This window comes from Cupressus sempervirens, chromosome 4 (genome assembly GCF_028749045.1).
Source record: "Cupressus sempervirens isolate cs-2001-9-10 chromosome 4, ASM2874904v1, whole genome shotgun sequence".
In the NCBI taxonomy this organism is placed as follows: Eukaryota; Viridiplantae; Streptophyta; class Pinopsida; order Cupressales; family Cupressaceae; genus Cupressus; species Cupressus sempervirens.
In genome coordinates this window covers 131,995,266-132,009,308 of record NC_143121.1, presented here as the reverse complement: position 1 = coordinate 132,009,308, position 14,043 = coordinate 131,995,266, and the positions used below count along the sequence as shown (strand labels likewise).

General features: G+C 35.6%; 2 protein-coding genes across 2 annotated transcripts in view; one reads left to right on the top strand and one right to left on the bottom strand.

Moving 5' to 3' along the window:
* Positions 1–14,043, top strand: part of LOC149560305 (sm-like protein LSM36B) — a 118,787-nt gene that overhangs the window by 30,267 nt on the left and 74,477 nt on the right. The gene's annotated exons all lie outside the window — the stretch shown is intronic.
* LOC149560307 (uncharacterized) lies at positions 3,279–4,423 on the bottom strand. Its single transcript, XM_089827588.1, has 2 exons — positions 3,395–4,423; positions 3,279–3,308 (listed from the first exon to the last, which is right to left on the bottom strand). The coding sequence occupies exons 1-2, from the start codon at positions 4,421–4,423 to the stop codon at positions 3,279–3,281; spliced, it is 1,059 nt and encodes a 352-aa protein (XP_089683714.1).

The following is a 14,043-nucleotide window of genomic DNA, read 5'->3' as shown; positions in this document are numbered from 1 at the left end:
ATCTGACGAGTGATCTGACAAAGAGTGAAATTCATCTAGACTGGAATCAGATTGTTGTATATAATGCCTTATTTGAGAGTCTAGTTGTTCTTCTTCAGATTCACTTTCTTCTATACAAATATCTTCAGAGTCAGAAGGCTCTTGGATTTCTGTTAAAGGTAGAGAATCCAAATTAGCTTCTTTGAGAGCACAAACTCGTTTAGAGTTCTTCTTGTCCTTTTGCTTACACTTATTTGCATAATGTGGTCCTTTACAAATGTAATAGGTAGGAGTAAAATCCTTGGTTTTAATTTTCCTTTTATTTCTCAAGAAAGGTTTCCTATTCTTCCTCTTGAAGTATCAGGGATTTTTCTTCTCATAAGGTCTTGTAGATTGATGCCTTTTAGATGTTTTGACTTTGTTTTTCTTATGGTAACAACCATAATTGTTTTGAGTACAATGACAAATACCAAACTTGAGATATGGGAGAACTTTTTTCTGTCTTCTATTTTTCCTTTCACTATACAGATCACTTTTGATATCGTTGATAAATTGTACAAGCTGGAGAAAAGTGACATCATTAATTGTCATATCTGGCATATTAAGAATACTATTCAAAATCTTTTCTCTGTAATAAGACTGCAATTGAATTGGGAAACCTTTTAGAAAGGTATTGTACATCCATACATTGTTGTTGGTTTGTCTGGAGAGAGAAGTTTGTATATTGTTCACTACAATATGCATCAAAATGTTTCATGTCAGAGATACAATTTTCTTTGAATCGTTTATAAGCGGCTCATTTCTCATTGTCATGCTGACCAACAAACATTTTGTATAAGGCTTCACAAACAACATTGACTCCATTATTGATAAGATCTTCTTTATATTTTGTGGCTAGGGAGTCCCATGCAGATCTAGCTATGCCGGTTAGGGCATTCAGGGCTTTTCTAATGGCTTGTTCTTGAGAGATGCCATTGACTGTATATATAGCATTGTCAATCCATGTTCGCATTGCATCTAAGGCTGCCTTATTCTTAATTAGATCATACTCATCAAAATTGACAAGCGGTGGAGCATTCTTAGAAAAAGTTATGAATTTGGTCATAAGGACCTCTAGGGTCTTGTTTGACCATATTTACATTACGCCATTTTCCTGTGCTGGCATCAATTTCTTGAGGCTTTGGTTTTGATACATCCAATGTGAGGGCTTTTCGTTTGAATTGGCTTTGTATTCTAGCAAGATCTTGAGTAGAATCTGGAAAAGACCATTTTTGAGCCTTGGTAGAGTGGAGGTTGGCTTGAATGTCTGAAGTACGCTTTGAGACAACTTGCTCAAGCTTTGCAGTCATAGTTGGCATGGTCTGCAACAGATGTTGACTATCTGCTAACTGCTGAGAAAGAATTTGGGTGGTAGTCTGCTTAATGTGACTGGTAGTTTTAGAAATAGTTTGCATTTGTTGAGACTGGCAGGTCTGATCGATCCACCATGCTTCAGCTGAAGTACGAAATTGATCATAATTGGTATGCAAAGCAGCAATTTCAGCAGAAATAGTAGAACTGAGGTGACTAGCAAGGCAAGTCTCAATGGACTAGAGAGATGCAATGATAGTATGGAAATTGGTATTATGGCTGGCTTTAGTTTTTTGGTGTTGGATTTCAGCTTGAAGGAGACGCTGATGCATATCGTGGTGGAAAAGCAGAGCTTTATGAAGGCAAAGATTAGCATAATTGACCATTTTAGTTTGGGTAGTTGCATCAGGTTGACCAGGGCCAATAACATGCTGAGGCCAAAATGGAATACTAAACTTACCATCGGAAGTTTGTAGAATAAAATCATAAAAGTGCGGTATTTGTGGCTCTGCAAACAGTTTTTATATATGGACAATTGTTACATTGGAGACTGCCATCATCTAACTCAGTAGATTGAGGATGTCCACACATGTTGACAGATTGTGTCAACGGATTTTAAACTGATAAAGAATTTTGTTCTGCAAAAGATTGTTGACAAACAGTACAATAAAGAGGGCCATTAGGATTTGGAACTGTATTCCCATGATTACATAGAGGGCCATTTGAAGTTTTTCGACTCAAAGTAGAAACAGATCTTTGAAGCATTTGATTATTAAAAGATGACTGTGAACTGGGGCAAGGACTTGACAAACTGGAATAGGGAGAGGGCCTGCTATCATTAAAAGATATACGGGCTTGACTCTTAGTTTCTTTTATGCTTGCTATGGTGGTCAGATTTCTTGGTTGATCCATTTGCGTAAGAGCTCGTACATCAATGATCCATTCCTTTGGAACTTTGATATCAGTTAAATTGATCATCTTAGGTACTGTTAGTTGAGCACCTTTAGTTTCAGTTTGCCAAAGAAGTGAGTAACGAGCTTTAGACTTATCTGACCTTGGGTCTTTTATTATGGAAACAGTGGTATTAAAAAGGCGACCATATAAGGCAAAGAACAAAGCATGTGTTCTAGAGCCAGGCTTCATATCTAAGTACTAGGTTCCAAACTGGAACATAAGCACTTTGTCTAAATGATTATCTAACAGGCTTACAACAAATTTAGGGATAACATAAAAGGCTATGGCCCTTGACGCCATTGGGGCAGAAATGCCTCCCAGTATACTGATTATGTCAGGCATCCAACAGTCATGAAAATAGTAGTAGGAATACCTTTTCGGTATAATGGTTCACATCCAATAACTATACTTCCAATATGCAAGTACTTAAAACCATTCTTATATTTCGCTTGCCTCATAGGATTTTGGATATCCTTATTAGACAAGAGATTTATGAAACTATGAGGCTGATCATTTTTAACTACCACTTACATTTCAATTAATTTACAGATTGACCAAAAACACTAAAAGGCACAAATTTGCCTAGTGAGCAACTTTTGCTTATAAATTGCATAAAGTGCCTTAAGCATACAAAATGGTGTCTTGCTTTGATAACCATGGACTTTTCATCCAATGTTTGTTTATTCTAGCCTAAGTAGGTGAAAACAAACATGAAAGCCAAAATCTAAACTAAGTGCCTTGGTGCTTTGCACCACCAAGCCAATTTAAACCTCTGCATCTGCTTTAAAAGTGTTGGAGAAATAGTACTTGGGGTTCAAAAAGTAGGCAGCTGCATGAATGTGTTGTGGAGTTGTTGGTTCCACCTACAATTGTTGGATGTTCCATATGGGTTTATATTTGGTCTCATTTGACCTATATAAGTATTGAATGGCCTCTTTTGCCATATCCATGGCCTCATATAGAAATACCATGGGATTTTTATCCCCATCCACAATTCATAGAACCTTCACCAATGGTTTTAACACCTAGACATAATAAAACATACAAAAATCAGCCAATGAAAATATTTCAAAATTAATACTAAATCATCAATGAAGATTTGAAAACTTACTTTGAGGGTCTCCTCCATTAGCTTTTCAAAGCTAGCATCAAACACAATCCTCACAATCTTCTTTGCTTCAAGCTTCCTGGCATAAGGACTCTCTAACCATTTCTTATCAAGAAACATGCGCCTAAGGTCTAACAATGTCTCAGATATGCTTTGCAAGTTTAGAAAATTAGTAGCAAAGTGTGTGTACCCTGCTTGCATAAGATCCTTACCACTAGTGCGCTCTCTACTCAAGACCCATGTATGATTGTAGATGTACTTCACAATATTCCTTCCATCTTCAACCACATTTTCCACCCAGCCCAGTTTCCCTAGATCCTCAAGAAGCAAGACAAGGCAATGGGCAACACAAGGGCTCCAAAATAATGTGGGATGTCTCTCCATCAAAAGTCTACCAGCTACCACATATGCAGCCGCATTATCAATCACAATTTGGATGACATTAGTGACTTCCACTTCTATTACCACCTTATCCAACATGTTACACAAATTTTCTGCATTTTTTACTTGATCAGAGGCATCAATTGATTTTAGAAATACCAACTGCCCCCCTGAAGCAACTATAAAGTTGATGAGTGTCCTATTCCTGCCATTTGTCCACCCATCAGATATAATAGTGCAACTTTTCTGTTCCCAAACTTTTCTTTGCTCTTCAACAAGCCGATGAATGTTTCTTACCTCGTCATCTAACAACGGCCCACTCACCTCATAGGGAGTTGGGGGCTTGAACCCCTTACTAGACAAAGAAATTGAAGTTACCACTTGATCCCAATATGGATTATATAAAGCATTGAAGGGAATATCATTGCGGATCCAAAATCTTGTAATTGCCACCTTTGTCTTCTCATGCATCTCTTTGTTCCATGCAGTGCCTAGCAAGCCTGGTTGAGCACTAGGAGTGTTACGTGGAACCCAAAAGTCTGCTAGAGACCCACTTGTACTTTCCAATCCTCGTATCCGAGGCCCAATAGAAGAATCCTCTCCACCTGATTGTAATCTTGTAGAACTAAAAGTCCCCATTGGGGCTGCCATGGCCTCAAATGTCCTCTTTTTTGCTGCCTTTGTACATATTTTTGTAGGTTTGTCAAAGCATCTCTTGTAACTTCTTTCAAACATACTTCACACGGTGTAATATCATTGCATGGAATCTTCGCAAGATGGTATTTCAACCGGCTTATGCCAGAAGCCATATGCTTATGGCAATGGATACATTCGACATGTCCATTGATTACCTTTGGGATTCCATGTTTCCATAAAGGGTCCTTACCTCTACCACCACCAGTCATCTTGTTTCTATAGGTATGTCACTAACATTGCAAGAATAAGAATGAACAATCAAATATTAAATAAGTTTTTTTTTTTTAAAGAGGGGTAAATGCTTTGACCTGGAGCTATGAACCAGTGAGGCCACAAACGGGGGACCTCATCCCCATTACATTTGAACCTTGATGGAAAGGATAACAACTCAACAACTTAACCGTCACAACATGCTACTATTGGCATATTAAATAAGTTTGATATCAAACATAGTTTGCAACAATTTTAAAACAATAATGAATATATATGATTTGATGATTAAATAAATTTTTGAAATAGTATATTCATTTATTTAATGACATTTAGTGTTGTATTAAATAAATAGTAATACAATATACAATGTTCTAATTTCATGAATTTCAGAAAATTTCATATTGTATTTACTATTATTTATTTAAATTTTTAATAAAATAATAATAAATAGTAATAATATCAGAAATTGATTTATTGTTTACTCATATTTTTATCAATTTAATATTTTTTAAAACTTTATACTTATTGTATTTATATTTATAAATAACAATAACTAGTTTATATAAAATTAAAAATATAATCTATCTAATTAGATTTTAACCAATCCAAAATTTAAATAAAATTTTAAAATATTATTTATTAATTGATAATATAAATACAAAATACAATGATATCAAATAAATGATCATCTAATTAATAAAATTATAAATCAATAAAATTTGAAATTTTTCTTGCTACTTGGATTGTTCGGATGTAAATGATGTCCAATGTCCAGTGTAGAATCTATATGTCAAACTTGAATGCACAGCAGAAGTTCTCAAGAAGAAACGACAAAGTGATACAATATTACAAAGTGAAAAGTTGCAAATAATGGCCAATGAATGAATCTAATTCTTGAATGTCGAACTTGAATGCAAATGATGCTAATGAGATGTCTAAGCATGTACAGTCGATGTCTATGGATACCAATCCGCGAGAGGAAATCACCCAGTCTGCAAGTTGATATTGCCAATACCAATCCGTGAGAGGAAATCACCTAGTCTGCGACAGATAGGAAGTCTTGACTCTGTCTTTTTGTGATGAGGACAATGTAACGATGTAAAAATACTATACCTAAAACCCATCTTTATGCGATGATGTGCACATTGCATTCAAACCTACTTTTTTTTTGTCATTTTGTGTCGACTTGCTGGTCCGACGATTTTAACTAGCAATTTTTTTGGTTACTCACGATTTTAATTAAAAAAACACACTGCAATCATACGGAAATATCGTTGCCAATTTTTTTTGCATTTAAATCGTTTATGCGGGTAACTTTCGATATCTCGTGATTTTGGCATTATTTTGTAGGTATTTTAAACTATGGTAAATATAGTTATTATTGCAAATTTTATGTCAGATATTCTGATCAATGTTATCTTTTTCCTAAAAATGAAGTTGGTTCTTCCATCTTTTTTATTGGATTATTGCCATGTAAATCAGAGTATATACACCACGTATTTGATGGAGTATCTAAATTCTATTTTGCACATATTCAAACAATCATTTATTTATGTCTACATTTCAATTCAAAATGATAATTGTTATATTCATAGAATGTGCAATGTTTCTTTCTAGTTCCCTCATGCTCTGATACCACTTGTAATGTCTCCTTCTCAATATATGAAAATTGTAATGTTCTTCTAGATTGCACTCTCTCAAAATATCCTATTTTGTGATAATTACTCCATAACCCCTTATTAATGTTCCATGTCCGTATTATATTTCTATTAATCCCAAGGGTTGTGCCCTGTGGAGTTGTTTAATAATGTTATAGATTAAGTTTTATATCCTTTGAGTATTACTAGTACATTATATAGTACATAATTATATTATTTGATTAATGTATGATTATATTATCATTTCTTTAGATATTTTAATAACAGATTATTTATTATATTGTCTCCATTTGATTATATATATATATATATATATATATATATATATATATATATATATATATATTTATTTTAATATTTATCAAAGTTCTTAATGTATTATTATTACATCTATTGATAATGAACATATAATATAATTTATATATTGTTAGTTCCTTTCACAATATTCAATTATCATATCTTATATGTTTTTACAAATAATATTATTACTATATTAACACATATATCTATTTATCTTTATTGCCATAGTTAGGGGGTTTGAATATGGGACATGACAACCATCTTGTTGCACAATATTCTTTCTTGGGACTTAGAACAACGTCATTTTCAGGCGAGGGGCAGGCTGGTATCTGATCAGATTTTCAAACCATTGACCAGTCACCACATTTTGGCACTTCAGACTATTATTGAGGAGGCTCGATATCATTTTGTGAAGGTTTGTCGTTGCTTTGTGGACTTTCACAATGCTTTTGATTCTGTCCCTAGGGCAACTCTTTTCTTGAAACTTAGAGACATGGGGATTCAAAGATTTTCTATACAACCATCATGAGACTTGATGAGAGTGTGTTGTCAAGGTTTTCTTGACTTTGTCTAGAGCACCATTGAGGTGAAGCAGGGATGCCCTCTCTCCCCTACCTTGTTTGATATCTACATTGACAAGTTGGAGGCTTTCCTTCAGGAGCACTTGCTGCTAGATGATGGTTGTTCTTTACATAAGGTCTTGATCTCCATTTTACTCTTTGTAGATGATCTAGTTCTATTGGCCTCCTCCCTGGAGGGCGTGCAATGACCTTTGGATTGCCTTGCATCATTTTGTGATTCATGATAATTGGTGGTAAATTTGAGTAAGACTTGGGTGATGATCTTCAATAGCTTGAAGACCTTGCACCTCTAATAACTTTCCTCAAACAATTCCAAATGACACCACACCAATTTCCAACTAACGATATATGAGACTAGTTTTTGAATCTATAAGCCATCTATTTTTACAATGCATAGAGAATTACCAAAACACCAATCTTTGCCTATAACTTCAATGTAGATCTTTAAAAATCAGTCTTCACTCCAATACACATAAGTTACACAAATCCAAATGAAAATGACTCAAACCAATTGGAAATGTAAGCTAGTTCACATATATTTTCAATTAGTACAAATATATTTCCTGATTCATCCAAAAGTATCTGTACCAAACATTTCAATCTGACTGTAGTCGAGCATCCTGAAATCTGCAAATGACAACTTTTACCAAAATTTCCATAACTTATTCATTTCTCAATGAAATAAACTCAAACCAAACCCAAAAGAAAGGTTATTCATCCTAATCTCAAAATGTACATATTATACATGGTTTCCAGGCAGCACATGGCTGTACAAGACCTGAAACCAACACAAAAACTGAAAAAAAATTTCAAAACAACAACTTACAATCACTCCAAATTTGTTTCAAATGTAACTCTTTCCTTCCATTATGATTTGGTTCGACCATTCATCAGCTTTTATAGACTCTTTGGTAGTTTAAAACTTCCCAGCTACAATTTATGCTTTTATGCATTTTTGCATTACAACTTTTGCAAGTTTAACTCTAAAATTGACAAATCTTGGAATGGACGCTTGAATCATCCTTAGATGGAAATAAATATACATTTTATAATAAATTTAGCCTTTATAAGGCATTCTTTCATATTCTTACCTTTTTGACCACTTTAAGGCCTTTACATCTAGACCAAAATGGACTGAAATGATTCGAATGAATTTAGATATCTCATATAAGATATCTTATCCTCCTTGTGTTCTTGTTCTTAAGGTGCCCTTGCACTAGTTACAGAGGAACATTTATAATTAAGCCACAAATTGGGATGCAACACTTGCCTTGTCCAAATTGGGAAGTCAATTGGATGTATGTGTTCTGAAAAATATATCTTGACCTATTCTTTATTGTTTTACTTAGAAATAATTGAGCTATTTCTTAATTAATTTGCAATAGAATACCTCATATTTATCATAAAATACAAATCTGAAAGTACACTAATTTGATTTAGAATATTGAATACGAGAACATAGATAAGATAAGATAATAGTATTAATGTCCAATGAAAGACCATCAAAGGTTATGGGACTGGAAGGTTACAACTAGGAAGCTGAAAATAGTAGGAGCACCAAACGGTGTCCATAAAAAGCAAACAACTAAAGAATAGAAGAAGAAGAGAGACAGAACAAGACACAGAGAGAGATGCCAAGATAAAGACAGACTAGGAGTCCTTTCTTGGTGAGAAGAAATCAGTCACAGAAGGATATGACCATGGGTACAAAGAAGCTCTGGTATGTCTTTGTGAGCTCATAGAGGAGTGTCGCTGATGTAAGAAACCAGTATGGGGTCTAACAAACTTGGAATGATCAAAAGAACTGGAAGAACTAGGCTCCCTTTTCACACCATGCAAAGGAGGTAAGGGTGTGAAAAAAGCAGTAATGAGCTGAGTCGAAGTATGCCGGTGAGGAAGAAGTGCCTGAAGAGTGCTATCACAGAGCAGAGTGGCCTCCTGAAGATAGAGAGCTAGACATCGCTAGTCACAGTAACTAAAGAAGTCAGAAAGAGAAAAGTATCAAAATAGGTAGTTGAATCTCCCTCTTATCTCGTAGTAGATGGGGCAATGAAATAAAAAGTGAGTCTTCGTTTCGATCTCAACTAAAGTACATAGCTTACAAATCCGCTCACCACTATCAATATGATGGTTTGTCTGAGCACGAAGATGGTGAGAACCAACTCTGAAGGACCCCAGGGAAAAACGAGAGCATGAGACCACCGTCGAGATAGGTAACTAGGACAGACAATAATCCCATCACTGATCTCCAAAAAGTGCTCCGCATAGAAGGACATCCTTGGTCGTAGCCTGCTCGGTGGATTAGTCCAGGTAGTGATAATGTACTGTCTGTAAATATCAAGTTTGACATGCTCATTTAACTCCTGTTGGGAGGGGAGAAGATGAGAAGGGGCATTCAACAAGAACTGATAGGGAGGGAGATGGGAGGGTGCCTATGCATACTAACAACGAGCACAAGAACATGTATCAAAACTCGCAATAGTGACAAAAGAGCAATAAGCCAAGTAGGAGTATCTATTGCGATTAGTAGCTAAATCCGGAAAACAACGTAGATGATGAAGGAACCAAATCAGATCAAATATGGCAACAAGATTGAAAGGATGAGCGCCAAACTCAACAAGAATGATACTATGACGAGTGAATCTGTGGCATCAAATGATGCGCTGCAAAAGAAGAGTCTAATCTTGCTCAATCGAAGCCCAGTCTGAGCTAAGAAGAGACAGACCCCAAACCACAGAGCCATAAAGAACTATCGGCCGAACAAGAGAGTCCAAAAGGGATAACTTGGACGAGGTATCCTGAAAGTGGTGTATGAAACACTATTTCTCGAGCATAGCAAGAGAACCCGTACCCCTGCTAACTCTTGACTGAATTACCGGTCTCAAACTAAAGTGAGGACCAGAAAACTTCACCCCCAGATATATATAGAATGAAAACTTCACCCCCAGAATGAAAACTAGAAATTAAATGATGCAACAAAAAATAAATTATGAATTTGAGTAGAAGCTTTTGAATGATGTCAAAGCCGAGACTGAAAAGGGGATTTAGAGCTTGGAAAATGGGTTCTTGCTGATTTTTAGCCAAGTAAGAGCAATTCAAAAACCCAACCCTATTGGTTGATACAGTGGGTGTTGCTGCTTGATAGGAGTGCTAATTCTAAGGGTCTTCTTGGCTTTAAATTTTCAAAAATCGCATGCTAAAAATATTTGAGGACTATTCCACTAGCAAAATATGAAAAGATGTTATAGATCATAACTTGATCATAAGTAACTAAATCACTCATACCATCTAGTATGTGGTACTCATTAAATGAGTAGACCATCCTTGTAGGCTCACAAATCACCTGAAATGGTTAGTGGATCCATGCTTCCATTCATGTAACCTGGGCCTTCATGCCCATCTTATCAGAATAATATTTCAATAGATTTTTTTTAACCAATTCATGATAGAAATATATTTCATCTCCAAGACAATATAAGTCTTTTATCTTGATATCATTAAGCATTCATATTTTATCAATATAGTATTAAGTGTGCTTAATGTAAACATAAGCATCCCAATACATCATCATAATTCATATGGAATCAATATAGCATGTGTATTGTGCAATCTATAACAATGCATCCAAAAATATAACCATAATATACTATGAATAATAATAATACACCCTATCAAGATCATTGAGGTCGTAATAAACATGGTACCACACTATTTGTATCCCTGACTCCTAAGCCATTGGACTACACATACGCATACAAATCTTGAGATGGGGGTGTGGCCCAGACGCTTGTATGATCTATCCACAAAATGTTCCAATTGTGGCTCAGACCTTGGGTCCGATCTATCCACAAAACTTACATTTCTTTGGGATTCTACCTATAGAAATCCTAACCATAGGGGTTCAAGTTCATAATATAAAAAAGGTTCATATAGCATCAACTCATATCATTTAGGCATGCTCGCCAATCACTTCTAAAGATTAGGGAATCCACTTTCCCTATTAATGTGACCTAGGTTTTAATGCCCATCTTGTCACCACAATGTTTCAATTTTTTTTTTAAAGTCAAACAAAAGTTATATCTTATAATAAATAAGCATTGATAGTTTCATTTATGCAAGTGTGCTTACTTCATGCAGGAGCACAAAAATGTGATATATGGTCTTCTCGCTGTTTAATCATTATTAGAAGAGAACATCACTTTACATCACAATACGAGCAACATGTAGGCACCCATAGCCACTTCAAGATCAAAAAAAATCTTGAAATCATTGTTCACAATTTTCAATTGAAGTCCAAAGATGGATAACAAAATCTTAAGTACCTTTTCATATGAACAGGAATGGAATCGCATAAAGTATGATGCTGAAGCTGAGATAAACATGCAACTGGAAGAAATAACTATTTACTAACAAGGTCTAGATTACATCACATCAAGAAGTAGAAATTGGTATGTATTGTGCAAGTCTAGGTATCTACACATATTGTAATCCTCTCTAATTCTCTACTGAGAATGGCCCTCCCTACCTAGGATAAGGCACATGTACACCATCTCATCTTGCCACCTAAGCATCCTGCTGTGAGTGTCGGCTAAGCAGTCGACTAGGCTATGGATACCTTCCATCAACCTATCTACCAACTACTAGCAACCCTGACCTTTAGTGATCACAATAGCAATCATGCCATTAAGCCTACCTTGATCAAAGATTTTCAAAGGACACTACGTGTTTGATCACCCACCCCCCAACTTGATAGACTAACTAGATTTTTAGTTAGGTCTTTTTTCACGTTTCTGATTCATTTTTCTGATTTTGTAGGTTTATCCATTTCTCCAATTCATATGGACTACACCACTCATCTCAACCCTTCTTGGCTATCCTTGATGATCTCTAGTGTGATTTTATAACTTGCATTATAAAACATTCATTAATGCAAAGTAAATATTTGCTTTGTCTCATTCAACATTACGTTTTCAGCTTCCTTGAAACAGTGTTGGGCCCAAGGTTCAGTGTCGAATCCAGAGCTCTGATACCATATATAACATCCCGTTGTTCCAACCTCAACTAACAACTATCATATCATTAACACAGTTACTTTTCCATATTCATGAGCATGAGAAGGCAGTTTTAATAGCTATTTTACATGTTCATATGAAAGATATTCATGGTTACGATCACTTTAACTGAAATATCTTAACTAACAATTGAAGGAGTATTCAATCAACAAATATGATGAATATAATTGCCATTGTAACTAGCCGTTAATGGAAAGAGAGATCTTTTTCTATTAAGTTCAAATGATCAATATTGAAGAAAATATTTGTAATCGTCACATGATAATTTCGTATTTTTCTATAACTTGATTAACATAAAAATAAAATACTTGTTAAAAATAGATAACTTGAATGCAGATCATATCTCTGACTTGTGCAAGTCTTGGCATTTGGTGGAGAGGAGAAGCATTGTCAGGGGCTTAACCTCCCAATCGCGGACCCTTAGATATCCCTACATAATCTCAACTGAGAAAGACCCTCCTTGCCCGAGATTAGGCATGGGACACCCCTGTCTTGCCCTAAGCATCTAGGTATTAGAGCGTTAGTCTACAACCAGCTTGACAACAGGAATCATATCCTTAGACCACCATGAGTTGACTTAGCTTGTTAGGTTACTTGTATTTAATATTTGTTTATTAGTGTTGCCAAATTTCAGTTCTTCCCTTGTCAATGTTCAAGTGGTTGGTACTTAATGAGTTTCTGTCCAAAGTTAATGTTTAAGTATCCTTTAGGTTACTTCTCATCATTCCCAAGTATCTCAATTTCTATGTTTTCCGAGTCTCCCTTACATTGCCTTTACCCATTCTTCCATGTGGGATTTCTGTCATTCTAATGCGTTCTGGGTCTAGGTGAGTTAGGTGTGGTTGGGATGTGTTTGGGCATCTTCCTAATGAGAAGTAAGTTTTCTGTGTTTCAATTTTTGCTATCTTGCCCCAGCATTCCATTTCCCATGGATTCTAAAAAATCGAGCTAGTTTTCCTTTTGGGCAAACTCCATCAAGTGCGTTCTCGAAGAGCGGAGCCATGGTAATGATTAACAAGTTGTACAACTGATTATGTCATGATGGAGAGACTTATGAAGTTACAAATCAAAGCCAAAAAGAATTCCATTCAAGTTGCAGAGGTAAAGGTCTACCTTTACAAGGAAGAGTGGGTTTATGGGTTTTCAGCTGCGCACTAAGTGAAGGTGTTTTGTTTTGCTTCCGAAGCTAATATGACTTTTGGCAAATCCAAGTCTTTACATGCAAGTAGTATGAGTATCATGTTAAATAGAACTATTTTGAGCTCTTAATCAATGATGCATGCTCGAGATCTAACCTCACAGCCATTAGATCGAGATTAAAGGGTAAAGTGCTGTTGAGTTTTCTTCATTTTGGAAAATGTTGCTCAGAGAGGGGTTTTCCATCCCTAGGTAATGAAAACGGCCACTTCTTCGGAGGTTTCAAAAATAGAAAGTCAAGTCACTTTAAAGTTCAAATATTCTTTGGAAATTCTCAAAAGATACTTCCCGAAAAGTCAATGGTGAAGATGCAACCCTGACATAAAGGAAAGCAAGTGTTAAATGCTTGTAGCGGAAAGTGAAAGAATGAAGTGCGCAAGCTAGTGAAGGATCAGTCTGCGCACTACGATTCCGAATCAAAGGAAATTGGGCCTATGGCAAAATTGAGTTTCTCTCTCTGACCTGCATATGTTAAGTCATCGAATATATCTGCATACCAGATTCTGAAGGGAAACAAGGCACTTTCGGCGGAACTAAAGCACTTGTTTCAGTAA